Consider the following 19,704-nt stretch of genomic DNA (forward strand, 5'->3'; position numbering starts at 1 on the left):
AACAAAAAGATCGCTTAAAACCTATTAGAGTTCAGAAGGGGGAAAGCTGGATGCTGCTAAGTGTTGGCAGGCATGTAGGATGAAGAGTCCTTAGCACCCCACAGGGGGAGTGCAGCCACTCAGGAGGGTGGTGGGGGAGTGCATGCATACTTCGTTGCTTCATTTGTGTGTGACTTTTTGCCTTCCTGTGGACTGCAGCCCCTTAGTACTTAGTTCTATTAAAAAAACCATAAACCACATGGCCCAGCAGTCCCATTCCTAGGTATAAATCTAGAGGAAATGCCACACCAATCCTTAGGGGAATATGCATGGGGATTTTGGAGCATTATTCGATGTGCAAAGGTCAAATCAGTCAGTGTCTCTCCCTGGGAGCACTGATAGACAAACTGTAGAGGCAATACCTATGGAGCCCTGTAGCTACTTTGCTGAGTGCAAGAGAATGAGATACAGTTAGGTAAATTAAAAATGTGTACACATAGGGGGACTTCCCTGTTGGCCCAGTGGATGAGAGTCTGCCTGCCACTGGAGGAGATGTAGTTTCGGTCAAGTTCTGATCCAGGAAGATCCCATATGCTGTGAAGCAATAAGCCCATGCACCACAACTACTGACCCAAGCTCTGGAGCCTGGAAATCACAGAACTTAGCTGGTGTGCAAAAAGCATCGTAAAAAGTCAGATGTGACTTAACAACAACAAGTGAAGTCACTGGTATTGGAGGACAGGAAAGGACTAACCTGAGAACTAAAATCTCATAAAGAAAATGGAAAATAACGTAAGAGTCTATCTTTGTGTCTAACTACTGAAGCCTGAGTGCCTAGAGCCCATGCACCACAACAAGAGAAGCCACTGTAATGAGAAGCCGTTATATCACAACAAAGAGTAGACCTGGCTCACCACAGCTAGAGAAAATCCTGTGCATCAGTGAAGACTCAGCACACATGCAAACACACACACACACACATACGCACATTTTGTAAGAATATGACAAACAGAAAGATACCCATTAAACTGATAATCACCTCTAATGGAAGGAAAGGCTAATGGGAGAAAAGGAAGTGGATAGATAATTAAGTAAAGTAAGAGAGGGCCTTGCTCAGATCCATGATGACAGTGTCTTATGAACCAAGGAGTATGGTTAATTCACCCTCTGCTCCTGAGGATCTCAAGCCAAAAGAAGCAACCCACCACCACCAACTTAGAAAAATTTAAGTTCTGGCCTAGAGCTTGGGGTCTTGCATCCCTTTATATATATCCCACCTTTAATTTGATTAAAGAGTTCACACTCACATTTGGAAAAGTCAGTGTTTTGCTTAATAGGCTGTTGTGCCCAGAGGCTGTTGCTTTTTCGAAGTTAATATGAGAATGAATAAATTTAGTACTAGAGAAAAAATTATTCTGGCACTTGTGAAAGTGGTAAGGGAGCTTTATTCAGGATTATTGCAATAGGGGAGAAGAGTGGGCTTGATTATGAATACAAGGACGATGGGGATTTTTAAAAATATTTATTTTAGTTTTGGCTGTGTTGGGTTTTAGTTGTGGCACATGGGATCTTTTATTGTGGTGGGTTTCTCTCTAGTTGTGGCTCACAGGCTTGGTAGTTGTGATGCAGGCTTAGTTGCCCCGTGGCAGGTGAGATCTTAGTTCCCTGACCAGGGATGGAACCCACATCCCTTGCTTTGCAAGGTGAATTCTTTTTTTTTTTAACTAATTAAATTCATTTATTTTTAACTGAAGGATAATTGCTTTACAGTATTGTGTTGGTTTCTGCCAAACGTCAGCATGAATCAGGCAAGGGAAATTCTTAACCCCTGGACCATCAGGGAAATCCCTGACAATGGGGATTTGCAGCCAATAAACAGGGTAAAGGGGTTGGTGATGAAAAATCACTAAGATGAGACATCAAGGGTGGGTGGAGAGGTTTACTAAACTGATTTAATAGCATTCTTACTGAAGACAAGCCAGGGTGATCAGATATCTAGAGTAGGGATTCTCTCAACCAACTTAGCAGGATTCTTGCTAAAACTAGACTTAATAAGGATGGACACAGAGCCCGGAACTGACGCCTAGCTGAGAGGAGGACTCAGAAGAGCCTGACTAAGGTTTGGTCAAGGAGACCTTGATCAAGTGACCTTGGTCACTGGGAGAGCCCTGTGCCTTGTCTGCCTTCCTTTTTATGGTATCTCCAACTCCTACCATGGTGCCTGGCAAATGGTAGATCCTAGTAAGTATTTATAAGAATGAATAGTGATGGACTTCTCTGCTGGTTGGGTGATGAAGACTCTGCCTGCCAATGTAGGAGATACAGGAGATGCAGGTTCCATCCTTGGGTTGGGAAGATCCCCTGGAGAAGGAAATGGCAACCCTCTCCAGTATTCTTGCCTGGAGAATCCCATGGACAGAGGAGCCTGGTGGGCTACAGTCCATGGGGTTGCAATGAGTTGGATATGATTTAGCTACTAAACAGCAACAACTGTGATAAGGATGGATCTTCCTGGAAGATTCTCCGGGGTGTGAGAGCCTCCCTGATGCATGTTCACACTTAGCCTTGGATGTGTGCTTCCCCAGAACTTGGGCCCACTGGCTGTGGGGCACTGCAGGCCTGGGGGCTGAAGGGGGCACTTGCTTGCCCAAGAAACTGAGGACATTGGAACCAGAAGGAGGAGCAATTCCAAGAGCTGTGTGGGAGTCTGATGGCCAAGACCCCAAAGGGTGTCTGGAAGGTCACCAAACCCTTTGAAATTGCTCCTGAAATCTCAAGTTTGAGAACCAAGGATGCCAGAGCAAGTGCAAGTGTGATAGGAGAAAGGGGGAACCTGGGGCCGCCAACAGTTACTTAGACTCTGTGGTTCCCGACTTGCATCACATAGCAAGTTATGGTACTGCGGGTGCTGGCTGGGTTAGGGGCTGAGTGGAACAAGGGGCCTGTGGCCTGCTTGAGTGAGACCAGGAAGACCTCAGAGTGCTGCCCGCTGCTGCCCTCCTCCTGTTACCGAAGAACTAGTACTGCTTGCTGCATGACAGGCCAGTAAATTGAAAGGCAAGTTGTTGGGAAAAGGGATAGTGACTTTATTTGAGAAGCCAGCAGACCGAGAAGATGCTGGACTAGTGTCCCAAAGGATCATCTTTTTTTCCTTAGATTTGTTTTTGACGTGGACCATTTTAAAAGTCTTTATTGAAGTTATTACAATATTGTTTCCATTTGATGTTTTGTGTTTCTTTGGCCACAAGACATATGGGATCTTAGCTCCCCGACCAGGGATTGAACCCACAGCCCCTGCATTGAAAGCTGATGTCTTAACCAATAGACCACCAGGGAAGTCCCCCAAAGAATCATCTTACTTGGGTAAGATGACTTGGGTTAGAATCCAGGCTTTCTTTTATACTAGAGGAGGAGGGGGTATGTTGGTTATTGCAGACTTCTTTGTGTCAGAATATTTTGTTCTTGAAACTGTCCCTGTAGGTGTTTAAAGATCATGACTTTCCGGTAAACCTCCAACAAGACAAATGTTATTCTCTGTTCTGCAACTTTTTATCTCTGTGTGAATGGAAGTGTTATGCCTCTAAAGGTCGGAGCCTTGAGAATGGGCTGTCCTGTACATCCCAGGCTACACGCAGCATCCTTGTAGTGAAAGCAGTGGAATACAAAGGTTAAAGTAAGAGAAACATTCAGAATGGAGTGGGATTTGTCCTTCCCTGTTCCATTCCCACCCTTCCCTCACTGCGTGTGTTCTTCAGAGGGGCTGCCTCGCCCACCCCAAGTTGGCAGGACGTGGGGCCTTCTCCTGACCTTCCCCCCCGGGACGTCCCCTGGCTGAAGCTGTGCCTGCTTGGTCTCCTGTTCTCTTGGCTCCCATGCCAGACATACCTGGCTCTGGGGCATCTTTGTTTTTTGTTAACTAGATGGGTACCGGGGAAGCAATGTCAGAACCAACTGTGTCTGCAAATTCTGGCACAGGCAATGGCAAATAGGCTGTGTCCTTGTGTTCCGCAAGTTGTACTCGTCGTTTGGGCCCAGGGGTTGGTCTGGGGGCAGCTGATGTCTGCCTTCCCAGCTGATGTGCCGATCCCAGCCTCTTTCCTAGTATCCCAGTGCTCAGTCTCCCACCAGGGACAGGATGGGCCCTGCCACTTTCTCATCCATGTGTAGCTTCAGAGTGGTTCCACACCTACTTATATCCTCCTCCCCGACAGTGCCTGGGTTCTTCTGGATCCAGACTGTGTGATGTTAATGACTGTGCTCAAGGCCAGGGAAGTGGAGTCCTAACATCTGCATGCTGGTAATAACTACAGTAATAAAAATAACAATATTTACTCTTGCCACTAGGCATTGTGCCCAGTGCTTTATGGACATTATTTCCTTTGATCCTCACAGCCACAATAGGAAGTAGGAACCTTTACTGTCCCATCTTTATATTTGAGGACACTGTGGTTAGAAAGGTTAAACAGTTTGCCTGCAGTCTCACGAATAGATGAGGCGGAGTTTGGATTGGAACTGAGACTTTCTGACTCACAGGCACAGGCTTAACCATTCCACCATGTGGCGCCTTCTCTGTAACGGCAGTTGGCTCCTCATCCAGCCCCATCTTTCTCTCTCCTGCTCTGATGCTGTGATCTGTGGCACCTCATTTCACACTCATGGCTCCATGTAGAGGTAGGAATGGTTGTTATTTCCGTTTTATGAATAAGGAAACCACAGCTTGGAGAAGTGAAGTGAGATAAGCCCAAGGTCACACAGCTAGTCTTTGCAGGGTCAAGACCCCACCGAGCCCTCCTCCTCCAGGTGCGGGCTTCTTGCCTCTAAAGTGACCGCAGGAGGCAAGGAGTCAATGGTGGCCCAATTAGCGATGGTGAGGAGGGGGATGTGGGGCCGGCAGCAGTGGTACCCATGAGTGTGGAGCTGATGCTGCTTTCTTCCTGGGGGCTCAGGTGTGGCTTAGCAAACTTGCCCATAGCCGTTTAGAATCAGAGAATGGAACCTCTAGGATGCTTCCGCTGCTCCGTGTCAGACATAAAAGCAGAACTAAACCGAAGTCATATGTGTTACAACCAGTAAAGCTGTTCCCATCCCCCTTCTCTCTCCCGTCCCATCAAGCTCCTGACTTTCAAAAATGTCCCCAAGGCTTGGGCAGTGGTTTGAAGGAATTATTCCTGTTGGGACAAAACATGGAGAAGAAGTTAAAAAAAAAACCTGACTTCTTTCTAAATTAGAAGTATATTCTGAGCATGACTTTAGGGAACTTACAAGGCATGTAGTGAGTGTAAATGCCTGCTTCTCCAGGGAAGGTTTTTATTTTGGGTTGGAAATGCTTCTGTTGGCTTCTTTCACTTTAACCAACTTTCACTGATAGCGCCGAATGCCCTTCTCTCCTGGTAAACATCTTAGGTCACAGCAGCAACAATTTCAGGTATTTTGCAAGTGGAGTGTGTTGGTTTCCCAGGGTTGCCTGAACTAATTGCTACAAACTCAGTGACTCAGTAGGAATTTATTCTTTCACAGTTCAGGAGGCTGAAAGTCTAAAGTCAGGGCATGTCCCTTCTTCCTTTGACAGCTCTAGGCAAGATCCTTTCCTGTGACTTCCAGCTTCTGACGGCTCCTGATCATCCCTGGTGCTCCTTGGTTTGTAGCTGCACCCCCCCCACCCCCCATTTCTGTGTGGCCTTTTCTGTGTCTTATAAGGATGCTGTCACTGGGTTTAGGGCCCCTCATCTAGTATGACCTCATTTAAACTGATTATTTCTGCAACGACTCTATTTTCAAATAAGGCCAAGGGGACTTCCCTGATGATCCAGTGGTTAAGAAAATGTCTTCCAATGCAGGGGACATGGGTTCGATCCCTGGTTGGATCCCCCATGCCACGGGGCAACTAAACCCGAATGCCACAACTACTGAGCGCATGTGCTGCAGCTATAGAAGTCCGCAGGCCACAGCAAGGACGCAGCCCAGCCAAAATTAAAAATAAAAAACAAAAAACGAAATAAGGCCACATTCTGAGGTTCAGCCTACAACATGGAGAAATCAAAAAAGAAGGTCTGCGCAGGTGGCCCTACGGCAGACAGGTGTCTGAACACATTCCTGGGTGAAAGAATTGTCCCTGTTGATAGATGGGTCAGTAGACAGAACTTCTGGGGGTGCTCAGGCCACGTGCCCTCCCGTTAGAAAACTTTTAGACAGCTTTTCTCGTGTCCAGTCACTCTCTGGGTCGGGTTAACCCAAAATCACCCTCTGGCTTCCTGGGTCTGACTAGCCAGGATTCCTGGTCTTTCTTTCTACTGCCTCTGAGCACTGACTTTCCATTTGAGCGATTTAACGGCCTTGCAGGAAGGACCGGAAGGTCATCAGCTTGCCACCTGCTCTGCTGTGTGCACACGTGACACTGCTTTCACGCACACTGACCGGTCTCGTATCATCCCTCTTGGTCACATCCCTTTGTTGGATTGTGAACCACAAGCGGCAAAGGCACTCAGTCCTAAGAGTCAGGTGGGGCCACATCACCAATGGAGCAGTTGGGCTGAACGGGGTCTCACTTCTCAGGGCTGCTTTGAGGAGCGGTTATTTGAGTCCCGCACAGGCAGGATTCTGGGTCAGTCCTGCTCTCGGCCCCATCCCCTCCCACCGTCTCTCTCAGTCACCGGGCTTTACCTGCCGTGGCCTTCCTGCATCTCACCCATGATGACCTTGTTCCCTGCTAGGGCCTCTGCAACATAATAACTTCCTTCTCCTGGAACTTCCCGTGTCTGGTTCCCGATCACTCAGTCTCTCAGCTGAGATGGCACCTCCTCCGAGAGGCCTTCCTTGAGCAGCCCCCCAGTTCTGTGTCTTCATATCACCTTGTTCTTTCTTCACACAGGCTAGCATTTTCAGATTTTGTTTGTTTGTTTGTTGATTTGGTCTTCTGCCCTTGTCTCTGATGACAGAGACCTTGTCTTCTGGTTCACTGCTATATCCCAGAGCCAAGACCAGTGTCAGGGACATCGTGGGTGCTTAGTGAAGAGTCTCTGGGGGCATCTTCAGTAACTCAATACTTCCTTTTTAGGATTTCAAGTCACAAAGAGACAACTACTTGGAGTCTGTAGATAACTGCATGGTGCTACATGGAGCATCGGCTGATCAGGATTCAGAAACCGGGTCCTGGTGTGGGCTGTTGCTCGCCCACTCTGCTGTGGCCAGTGCTTCATTCAGACGCTCCGCCTGGGGCTTGGTTTCCCAAACTCTACACTAGGGGGACATCCCCATCCAATGCACAGAGTCCTTGTGCAGATGAAATGGTGCCGGGACATAATGGGATACAAATGTGAGACTGTGAGGCTTCAACCGCGAAGATCTTTCAGAAGCCAGAGGATACCATGGAAGGAACACAGGAGAGAATGTTCCAGAGAAAAGAGGCTTCTCCAAATGTTGAACTCTCTGACAGGCAGCCCTGGGGACTTGTTAGCTAGTGGGGGTGGAATTTTCTCTCGTTCTTACTCTTCCAGGAAGATTTTTGCCATAGTAGAGTATAGTTATTTTTAGCAAAATAACTCTTTCAGACAAGCAAGGTAACTTTTAATCTCCTAGTTATAAATGCTGTGGGCCTAAAGAAAGAAGGCTTCTTGAAATGATTAGTAGGGGACTTTAGTAATTTCCTGCCCTTGAGGTGGCTTCCCAGATGGCTCAGCGGTGAAGAATCCCCCTGCCCATTCAGGAGTTGTGAGTTCAATCCCTGGGTCAGGAAGAGCCCCTGGAGAAGGATATGGCAACCCACTCCAGTATTCTTGCCTGAAAACTTCCATGGACAGAGGAGCCTGGAGGGCTACAGTCCATGGGGTCACTGAAGAGTCAGCCATGACCTAGTGACTGAACAATGACAGAGTCCCTTGAGGTGGGGCCAGGCTTCACCCCACCTGGGCATGTGAACTGATGGAATGGAGGCTGTCTAGAGTTAGGGCCAACCCATGCCTGGCCACAGGAGGGGTTCTAGTCCATAATGAGGCCCCTCACAGAGTGAATTTTTGAATTTTTTGAAGCATAGTTGATTTACAGTGTTGTGTTAGTTTCTGGTATGCAGCCAAGTGATTTTATATTTATTTGCTTTTTCAGATTACTTTCCATTATAGATTATTATAAGATACTGAATTTAATTCTCTGTGCTATACAGTAGGATCTTATTGTTTATCTATTTTACATATGGTAGTGTGTATATATTAATCCCATGCTCCTGATTTATCCTCCCCCTTCCCCTTTAGTAACCATAAATTTGTTTTCTTTGTCTGAAAGTCTATTTCAGTTTTGTTGTTCAGTAGCTCAGTTGTGTCTAACTCTTTGCTACCCCATGAACTGCAGCATGCCAGGCTTCCCTGTCCTTCACCATCTCCTGGATTTTGCTCAAACTCATGTCCATTGAGTTGGTGATGCTATCCAACCATCTCATCCTCTGTCACCCTCTTCTCTTCTGCCCTCAATCTTTCCCAGCATCAGTGTCTTTTCCAATGAGTTGGCTCTTTGCATCAGGTGGCGAAAGGATCGGAGCTTCAGCTTCAGCACCAGTTCTTCCAGTGAATATTCAGAGTTGGTTTCCTTTTGGATTAACTGGTTTGATCTCTTTGCTGCTCACGGGACTCTCAAGAGTCTTCTCTAGCACCACAACTCGAAGTCATCAGTTCCTACACACACACACACACACACACACACACACACACACACCATTTTCTTTATCCATTCGTCTGTTGATGGACATTAAGGATGCTTTACTGTCTTGGCTACTATAAGTAGTGCTGCTATGGACATTGGAGCTCATGTATCTTTTCAAGTGGGAGTTTTTGTCTTTCCCAGATATATGTCCAGTAGTGGGATTGCAGGATAATATGGTAGTTCTATTTTTCCTTTTTAAAGGAAATTCCACACTGTTTTCATATTGGCTGCCCCAATTTACATTCCCACCCATAGTGTAGGAGGGTTCCCTTTTCTTCACATCCTCTCCAGCAGTTAAAGAATTTTTAATGATGGCCATTCTGACTGGTATGAGTTATGATTTTGATTTGCATTTCTCTAGTAATTAGTGATGTTGGGCATCTTTTCGTGTGTCTGTTCACCATCTGTATATCTTCTTTGGAGAAATGTCTATTTAGGTCTTCTGCCCATTATTTTATTTTATTTTTTTTTATATTGAGCTGTATCAGCTCTTTGTGTATTTTGGAAATTAATCCCTTGCTGGTTGCATCATTTGCAAATATTTTCTGTCAGTCAGTGGGTTGTCTTTTCATTTTGCTGATGGTTTCCTTTGCTGTGCTAAAGATTGTAAGTTTGATTTGATTAGGTCTCTTTCTCTTTTTAAAAAAAATTATTTTGCCTTAGAAGACTAAGAAAGCTTTGCTCTAAGGAAACATTGTTCTAAGAAAGCATTGCTGTGGTTTATTTCAGAGACTGTTTTGCGTATGTTCTCTTCTGGGAATTTTATGGTGACAGGTCTTCTTTAATTGGCCATGGGTATGAGGATTCATTTCTGAGCTCTCTATTCTGTTCCATGGAGCCATGTATCTGCTTTTGTGCCAGTACCATGCTGTTTTGATGAGTGTAGCTTTGTATATTATCTGAAGCCTGAGTGGGTTACGCTTCTAACTTTTTTCTTTTTCCTTATGATTGCTTTGACGATTCTGGGTCTTCAGTGCTTCCACAAATTTTAGGATTATTTGTTGTAGTTCTCTGAAAAATGTCATGGGTGCTTTTATAAGGGTCACGTTAAATCAGTAGATTGCTTTGGGTAGTATGGCCATTTTAACAATATTAATTCTTCCAAAAGTCTGTGAATTGTTGACTCATTATCTTGGCCCCCGAGGGTGCTGGGAAGAGCTGGAGGGTTTGGGTCAGGACCTTTGGGAATGAGTTAGCCTTAAGCCTAGTGGTGGCAAGGACAGGGCTCAAGGTTCGCAGAGATAGCTTCACATCTGGAGTGTTTCTCTGCTTGGACCTCCCTCGCTTTCTGGACCTCTCTGTGGACTCCTTGGGCCCCTGGCTCTGCATCTCCTGGAGCCTCCACTCTGCACACAACCAGGTGCTGGCGTCTGTTCTTCTCTCCCTCTTGAGCAGCATCTCCCGCACAGCACAGTCCCAGGCAAGGTCATAGACAACCTGGTCGGCTAGAATGTTTGTCATGCAGCTGGTGGAAGAGCTGCTTCTCTTGCTTTGTCTCCACTGTCCTGCTGCTGCCTTATCTAGTCTTTTCTGTGTTCACTCAAACCTCCATCTCAAAAGTTTAGCAGGAGAAAAAGGAAGATTCCCTATACAAGAAAGTGAAATAAGCAGTGAAGGTGGCTCTGAATATTAATTCAACCTATAAGTTTGACAACATTGATGAAACTGGCTAGTTTTTAAGTCACACACTATCCAAGCTCATGTGATAAGGAATAACCTGATAGTCCTAAATCTATTAAAGAAACTGAATTTTTAGTTTAAACTTTCCCTTGTGAAAACTCTAGGTTTTAGGGAAAAACTTAAGAGAAAATCTTTGTGGTCTTAGGAGTTCTCAGACCCAGCATGAAAAATACAATCAATAAAAGAAAAACTGGTAAATTGGATAAACTGATAAATATTAAAATGAAAAACTTTTGCTCTGAGACATATCCTGTTAAGAATGAAAAGACATGATACAGAATAGAAGAAAATATTTGCATATGATACAAATGAATTTATTTACAAAACAGAGACAGACTCATAGACAGAAAACAAATTTATGGTTACTAAAGGGGAAGGTGGGGAGAGGGATAAATTAGCAATTTGGGATCAGCGGATGCAAACTGCTACATATAAAATAGATAAACAATACTGTCCTACCTGTAAAGCATAGGGGACTATTTTCAATATCTTATAATAAACCATAATGGAAAGAAATATGAAAAAGCATATATCTATATATGTATAACTGAATCACTTTACACCAGAAACTAACACAACATTGTAAATCAACTGCACTTCAATTAAAAATTTTTGAAAATTTCAATTTGCATAACTGACAAAGGATTTGTATACAGAATATACCAAAAACTCTCAAAAATTATCAATAAGAAAACAAGGAAGACATACAGATGCCTTACAAACACATGAAAAGATGCTCCACATCACTCATTATCAGAGAAATGCAAATCAAAACCACAATGAGGTACCACTACACGCCAGTCAGGATGGCTGCTATCCAAAAGTCTACAAGCAATAAATGCTGGAGAGGGTGTGGAGAAAAGGGAACCCTCTTACACTGTTGGTGGGAATGCAAACTAGTACAGCCACTATGGAAAACAGTGTGGAGATTTCTTAAAAAACGGGAAATAGAACTGCCATATGACCCAGCAATACCACTTCTGGGCATACACACTGAGGAATCCAGATCTGAAAGAGACACGTGCACCCCAATGTTCATCGCAGCACTGTTTATAATAGCCAGGACATGGAAGCAACCTAGATGCCCATCAGCAGATGAATGGATAAGGAAGCTGTGGTACATATACACCATGGAATATTACGCAGCCGTTAAAAAGAATTCATTTGAATCAGTTCTAATGAGATGGATGAAACTGGAGCCCGTTATACAGAGTGAGGTGAGCCAGAAAGATAAAGAACATTACAGTATACTAGCACATGTATACGGAATTTAGAAAGATGGTAACGATGGCCCTATATGCAGGGCAGAAGAAGAGACGCAGAAGTACAGAACAGACTTTTGAACCCTGTGGGAGAAGGGGAGGGTGGGATGTTTTGAAAGAACAGCATGTATATTGTCTGTGGTGAAACAGACCACCAGCCCAGGTGGGAGGCATGAGTCAAGTGCTCGGGCCTGTTGGGCTGGGAAGACCCTGAGGAATCGGGTGGAGAGGGAGGTGGGATGGGAGACCGGGATGGGGAATACGTGTAACTCTATGGCTGATTCATATCAAAGTATGACAAAACCCACTGAAAAATAAAAATTAAAAAAAAAAAAAAAAAGAAAACAAAGAGATCAACTTTTAAAAAGTTGGGCAAGTGATTTGAACACATACGTCACTAAAGAAGATATACATATGACCATTAAGCCCATGAAAAATTGTTCAACATCATTAATTATTGGAGATATGAGATATCTCTACATTTCTATTGTCATGGCTAAAATAAAAGAAACCCAAACTGACAATACTAAGTTTTGGTGAGGATGTGGAGTGATTGGAACTCCTGTATGTTGCTAGTGGGAATACAAAATGGTACAGCCACCTTGGAAAACAGTTTCTCCATTTCTTAATATAAACATACAGTTAGTTACCACATGAACCAGCAATACACGTCCTATTTACTCAAGAAAATCGAAAACATATTTGCATGAAAACTGTTATGCAAATGTTTCTAACAGCTTTATTCATAACTGTAAAAAACTGGAAAACCCCACATGTTCCCTTTTTTTTTTTTTTTAAGAAGTTATTTATTTGGCTGTGGTGGGTCTTGAAGCACGTGGGATCTTCAGTCTTTGTTGAGGCATGCAGGATCTTTAGTTGTGGCATTCCAATTCTTAGTTGCAGCACGTGGGGTCTGGTTCCTTGACCAGGGATCGAACCCAGGTCCCCTGTATGAGAGCTTGGAGTCTTAGCCACTCTACCACCAGGGAAGTCCACCCCATGTTCTTTAACAGGTAAAGTAAACAACTTTGCTCATCTCTCTAATGGAATACTACTCAGCAACAATAAGGAGCAAGGTAATGATATAGCTGGGTTGCGCGGGGAGCAGAGGCTCATATAAGCTGGCCTTTGGATACAGCTGAATTAAACTGGTCATCCTTTGATCATGGCATCATCATCATGCTTTTCTCATAGTCCATCCGTGAGGCTTATGGCTTGGCTCCAGATAGAAACTGTGGCACCAAAGGGCTCCAGTAAGCTGTACTGAGCCTTCTCTTCTCAGATACTGGCCAGGAGGCTGGGAGTGCTAGGAACTAGTGCTAAGAAGAGGGTAACCCAAACCTCATGGCTTCTGGGAAGCTTTGTTTTTGTTCCATGGAGATAGGTGCTCATCCCACCTGTCCTTGGACTCTGTTTCCTTCTCTCTGTGTGTACTGGAAGGTAGGATGACTTAATGGTAACTGTATAGGTTTTAGTGTCAGAGAGGCTTTGGTTTAAATCCTGGCCCCAAAGCAGTGATCTTGGACAAGTAATTTAATCACTTTTGGTTTCAGTTTTTTAATTTCTGAAATAAGGACAAGACCAGTACTTATCTCATGGGGTGGCTGAAGACTTAAATGATAAAAACCATGTATAGTGTGAAGCCTAGAGCCCAACATGTAAGCATGCACTAAATGGTAGATATTATTATAGTTGTCTTGTTAATAGTACTTATCACGTTATAGCATGATGATCTGTTTACATGCTTGCCTTCTTTTCTAGACCAGGGACTTGTTGAGGACAGGAACTGTATCTTGTTAATTTTTGTACCTGCAGGAGCTAGCCCAGTGCCTGTGGGGAAAAGGTGCTCACAGAATGTCAAGTGAAAGGATGGATTGTTTAGTTAGTAGTTAGCTGAGGGAGGGGATACTGAAAGCCTTTCTGTCCGTTACCATCACCATTATCAGAAAGCACCCAGGAAATAATTGTTATCTCATGGAGCTTGAAGGCATAAGCTTCACTCTGGCCTTCCTTTTTTCATACCTTACTTCAAGTCGGGTCCTGAGATGGGCTGTGGTTGCCAGCTCTCAGACTCACTCAGCAGCTTGAAACCCCCTGGGGCTCCTCTCTAGCTGCTTCAAGCATCAGCTTCCTTTGTTCCCTTCAGCCTGGACCCACATCCCTTCACTTAGATAGGGAGAGGGCTGGAGGCAGGAATCACTGGTGTGTCTTCATTTACAGCGGTGATGTGGGGCTTGATCCCTTTTCTGAATGGGCTGCCAGCCTCTTTGGGGAGCTTATATGTGCTGTACCAACAGTAATGGGGTTCTAACGCCATCAGGAGACTCTTAGTTGACTAGATTAAACCTGATGAATTGTCTTTATAATTAGGTACATAATGAGTGGAATACTTGCTTATGTCAGCCTCCTGGGATCTAGGAGGGCGATCTTCAGGCTCTGCCCTCGGTTTATTCAGTTTGCATCAGGGGATATAGATGTATGTGTTGAGCACATTATGTTCATTGAAATTTGTAGTTTGGAGACATATCTCAACACATTGGACCAATAGGGAGGAACTTAAAGGGGTAAATGTCAGTTCGTGCTTTTAGGCACCAATAATCCAGTAATGGGCATGCGTAATGAAGTGGGTTTAGTTTAAATGAAACACATAAAAAAGACCTGGGCTATAATGCAATGCAAGTTCGGTATGAAACCAGGAATGTGATGTGTCTACAAAAAAGTTAATGCTATCAGGTCACATTAACAGAGGTACAGTTTACAGAATAGAGGTGAGTGATGCTTTTACTCTCTGAGCCAACTGACCTCACCTTGAGTGTGGTGTTTAGTTCTAACAGTCATGTTTTAGTAAAGATGTTTACAACTGTAATGTGAGTGAAGGGCAGTCAGAAGGATGAGGTAATTTAGTGCCAGTTAATGGCTACCCACTCCAGTATTCTGGCCTGGAAAATTCCATGGACTGTATAGCCCATGGGGTCGCAAAGAATCAGACACAACTGAGCGACTTTACAAAGATATATATAATGGTTGGAGAGATTTAGCCTGAAGAAGAAAGATTTGCTGGGTTCACCATAGCTGGCAATACTGATAGGAATTCCTTGTGGAAGAGGGATTCAATGATCCTCTGTCTCTAAAGCTGTGCTTTACAATAGAACCTTCTGTGATGGCGGAAATGTTTTATATCTATGCTGTTTAATAGCTACTAGAAAGATGTGATTTTAAGCAATTAGAATGTGGGAACTGAATTTTAAATTTAATTTTAACTAATTAAAATTAAAACAGTCAAATGTGGCTACCATATTGGGCAACATGCAGCTCAGAGGAGAAATAAAAGAATAAAACAGAGGTTAGCAAATTTTTTTTCATTAAAGAGCAAGATAGTAACTATTTTGAGCTTTGCTGCCCACATGGTTTCTGTTGCAGCTACTCAACTCAGCCATTGTAGTGTAAGAAAATAGACCATGTATAAAAGAATCCGTTCCAATGAAACATTATCGATGGACACTGAAATTTGAAATGATCTAATTTTAATGCATCACAAAATATTATTTTTAAAATTTTTTCTGTTATTCTAAAGATAAAAAAACCATTCTTAGCTCACAGGTTATACAGAAATGAGTGGCCAGCTAGATTTGACCTGCGGGCTGTGGTTTGCTCACACTGGCATGTGGGTGGAAACCTTAGGGAGTTATCTGTGAGTTTAGTTAAGGAACATAATGATTAATTAGAGGTAGCCAGGGAAAGAAGGAGCGTCTTCAGTAAGTGGTGAGTTTCTTGTTACTAAAGCTTCAGGTATCAGCTGGATAATGAACTATCTGGCAAGGGATGATACAGAAATGTGTCTCTCTAACACATTATACTACTTACACTAAAACTCCCTCCTAATTCTGTAGGAGTATTAAAATCAGAATGATATATGACTGCGCTAAAATCATACTTCTTTTTTAAGGGAAGCAAGTCATTTTCCCTCTCTTGGTACTTACTCTCAGCCCCCTGCTGCTGGAACAGGGACTATTTTGGACAGGGGCACTAACTTCATTGTTTCAGCAATTCTCCCGAGTGTTCGGGGACGCCTGGGATGTGCCTTCCTGGGGGAGCTGGTTTGTCCCTTTGTGTGCAGCCCAGGAAAGGTCCTGAGACCTTCACATCCTAGGAGAGGACACCTTGCTGGCTGTACACACCTTTGTTCTGTTAGTGAGTCTCCCTGGACGCACCTGGGGACAAGGTGGTCGGGGTTAGGAAGCGTCCCTTCTAGCTAGTTCTTTCTGTGACTGGGTCATGCCTCATTCTGTGACTGGAGAAGGTCACTTCTAAAATTCTCCCCTATAGACAGATGGGGAAACCGTTGCTCTCTGGGGACCTTTGAGTCTGTCCAAAATGACCTTGAGAACTCAAGTCCAATGGAGTAAGCTTGATGCCTTGATTGTCCAGGAGCTGATCGTCCAGCCTTTGGATGGCTAAAGATTCAATTGTTTCTAGTACTGTCAACTCTGCTTTCTTAATTTTCTCTTCTCTCTTTTGCCTGACTTCTATCCATTTAACTTCTAATCAGCATCTCTGCCAGAATAGCCAAAAGTAAAAAATAAACAACTTTTTCCTTCAGGAGAAAATGGAAAGTGCTGGTTTGAAGTTTTAATTTTGTGTGTATGTACCTTTATCCAAAGCCCAGCCTGCTCTCGCTGTAACAGAGTCTTCTCTACATTTTTGTGAAGCACAGGAAACTTAAAAAACCCTTTATTTTGGGGATTTAAAAAATTGAGATATTTGACATACAACATTGAGTACCTCTAAGGTGTACAGTGTATAGATTTGGTACATTTATGTTACAATATGGTGGCCACTTTAGCCTTAACTAACACCTCTAGCCCATCATACTTACCATTTTTTCTAGTGCTGGGAACAATTAAGATCTAGTCTCTTAGCAAGTATAATGTTTATAATACAATTTTGTTGTCTATTACCAGTGTACAGTGTATTCGGTCTCCAGGACTTATTTATCTGCTATTTTAAATATGTACCCTTAAACAACATCCCTCTCATTCCCCATGTAGGGGGTTTTCAGGCATATACAATGTAGACAGGAGAGTACAGTCAACCCCAAGTGCCCATCACCAGCTTTGACAGTGACTCCTGGCCAGTGTCGTGTCCTTGGCACCCCTCTCCTGCCTCCTGAGTTGCTTTTGGACCACATCTATAGGAAGCTTGCCACGTGGTGAACTGACTCATCTTTGCACTAACATCTTGACTCTGTGTTTTCCATTTCAGATAATTGCCTTTGATGAGTTAAGAACAGATTTTAAGAGCCCCATCGACCAGTGCAACCCTGTTCACGCGGTAAGTAGTGGGTGCTGGGGACTGGAAGGGTGGTGTCACCCCAGGCCACCCAGGGCCTGTGAAGGAGGGTAAAGTTTTGATGAGCAGGGTGAGTGAAGCACAGACTTGGCCCTGGTTGCACCTCCATGCATGGTTCAGGGCGGTAGTCCCTGAGGCGACAGAGGTCTCAACTTATCCTGAAAAGTCAAGTATAGCAGTCCTAGTGCCCGGATGGGAAAGCTCTCTGTGCTGTGGCTGTGGAGTCCTCACAGCCCCGTGTGAGTGGGTCTTGAACAGGGAGAGAGGCTCCAGGCTGTCCATCATGTTGGCGGATGTGGGAGCATCACCATGGTCATCTCCACTCTGTACTTTGCTAGGTTTCTCAGAGGGAATCTTGCAGGGGGTTGACATGCGCAGCTCATTTTACTGTATCCATCACCCAGGGAGCGTTCATCTCCGGGGGGCTCTCTGGGTTTGGGGTCAGTTCGCCTCCCCCTGGGAACCTGATGCAGTCCAGTTGTCTGGCCCCAGTTCAGAATGTGAGAAACCCCCTGCGCCTGCTGCTGCCTGAGTCCTGCTGCTCTGTCTGGCTCGTCAGGCCATGACCACTGCTTCCACGTGCCTGGAGTGGATGTAGAAAGAAGGCTCGATGTGAGCAGGGGAAAAGGACCTCGTGTCTGCAGAGTCGGGCGGGTGCTGGCTGTCCGCTTCCTGGCTCAGTGCAGCCCACGTCCCAGAGGCGGGCACCAGCCAGGCCTGTACAGAGCCTTTTCCAGACTCTTCTGGACCAGAACTCAAAGGATGGCGCTTATAGTTCATGCCGGTCTGTCTCTCAGTCTGAGCTCAGTGACCCTGCATTGTGTTGAACTTTCCTCCAGGCCCTGGTTTCCAGGGCTAGGGCAAGTTTTTGTTTGAATAGTTCTGTTGATAGTTTCAGTTAAAAGTTGTAGAGTGAATGCCAGGATTTACTACTGTGACTATACATATGTATATATATAGCATATATCCGTGTGAATATTAATCTGGAAGGCTTTAGTGACATCATTTAGTGACATAATTCTTTAGTGACAGGGACAAAGAGGTCTGTTCTCCTTAGCTGCAGGCCCCCTGAAGAGAGTTGTGTTCTTCAGGAGGTACTAAAAGACCCAGGAAATAGACTTTGGTACAGGGTTGTTATTGGATTATTAGTTAACAGTTATTACTGTTAAATTTTGCATGGGTTTTATTACATTCCAACAACACAAGAGAAGACTCTACACATGGACATCACCAGATGGCTTATACTGAAATCAGATTGATTATATTATTTGCAGCCAAAGATGGAGAAGCTCTATACAGTCAGTAAAAACACAGCTGACTGTGGCTCATCATGAACTCCTTATTGCCAAATTCAGACTTAACTTGAAGAAAGTAAGGAAACCCACTAGACCATTCAGGTATGACCTAAATCAAATTCCTTATGACTATACAGGGGAAGTGAGAAGTAGATTTAAGGGACTAGATCTGATAGACAGAGAGCCTGATGAACTATGGACGGAGGTTTGTGACATTGTACAGGAGACAGGAATCAAAACCATCCCCAAGAAAAAGAAATGCAAAAAAGCAAAATGGATGTCTGAGGAGGCCTTAAAAATAACTGTGAAAAGAAGAGAAGCAAAAAGCAAAGGAGAAAAGGAAAGATATTCCCATTTGAATGCAGAGTTCCAAAGAATAGCAAGGAGAGATGAGAAAGCCTTCCTCAGCAATCAATACAAAGAAATAGAGGTAAACAATAGAATGGGAAAGACTAGAGATCTCTTCAAGAAAATGAGAGATACCAAGGGAACATTTCATGGAAAGATGGGCACAATAAAGGACAGAAATGGTATAGACCTAAGAGAAGCAGAAGATTTTAAGAAGAGGTGGCAAGAGGACACAGAAGAACTATACAAAAAAGGTCTTCACAACCCAGATAATCACGATGGTGTGATCACTCACCTAGAGCCAGAATGCAAAGTCAAATGGGTCATAGGAAACATCACTACGAACAAAGCTAGTGGAGGTGATGGAATTCCAGTTGAGCTATTTCAAATCTTAAAAGATGATGCTGTGAAAGTGCCGCACTCAACATGCCAGCAAATTTGGAAAACTCAGCAGTGGCCACAGGACTGGAAAAGGTCAGTTTTCATTCCAATCCCAAAGAAATGCAATGCAAAGAATCTTCAAACTACCACACAATTGCACTCATCTCATACGCTAGCAAAGTAATGCTCAAAATTCTCCAAGCCAGGCTTCAATAGTATGTGAACCATGAACTTCCTGATGTTCAAACTGGATTTAGAAAAGGTAGAGGAACCAGAGATCAAATTGCCAACATCCGTTGGATCATCGAAGAAGCAAGAGAGTTCCAGAAAAACATCTATTTCTGCTTTATTGACTATGCCAAAGCCTTTGGCTGTGTGCATCACAAGAAACTGTCGAAAATTCTTCAAGAGATGGGAATACCAGGCCACCTTACCTGCCTACTGACAAATCTGTGTGCAGGTCAAGAAGCAATAGTTAGATCTGGACTTGGAATGGCAGACTGGTTCCAAATCGGGAAAGGAACATGTCAAGGCTGGATATTGTCACCCTGCTTATTTAACTTATATGTAGAGTATATCATGAGAAGTGCTGGACTGGATGAAGCACAAGCTGGAATCACAAGATTCCAGATCACAAGCACAAGATTGCCAGGAGAAATATCAATAACCTCAGACATGCAGATGACACCACCCTTATGGAAGAAAGTGAGGAACTAAAGAGC

General features: G+C 44.1%; 1 protein-coding gene across 1 annotated transcript in view; it reads left to right on the forward strand.

The window, feature by feature from the left end:
• The window catches only part of CNIH3 (cornichon family AMPA receptor auxiliary protein 3), a 123,274-nt gene that overhangs the window by 40,052 nt on the left and 63,518 nt on the right, over positions 1-19,704 (forward strand). Inside the window, exon 2 of the mRNA XM_065938410.1 lies at positions 16,872-16,940. Within this exon, the coding sequence (XP_065794482.1) occupies positions 16,872-16,940 (69 nt within the window). The remainder of the gene's footprint in view (positions 1-16,871; positions 16,941-19,704) is intronic.

The sequence above is a fragment of the Muntiacus reevesi genome, chromosome 5 (genome assembly GCF_963930625.1).
Source record: "Muntiacus reevesi chromosome 5, mMunRee1.1, whole genome shotgun sequence".
Classification (NCBI taxonomy): domain Eukaryota; kingdom Metazoa; phylum Chordata; class Mammalia; order Artiodactyla; family Cervidae; genus Muntiacus; species Muntiacus reevesi.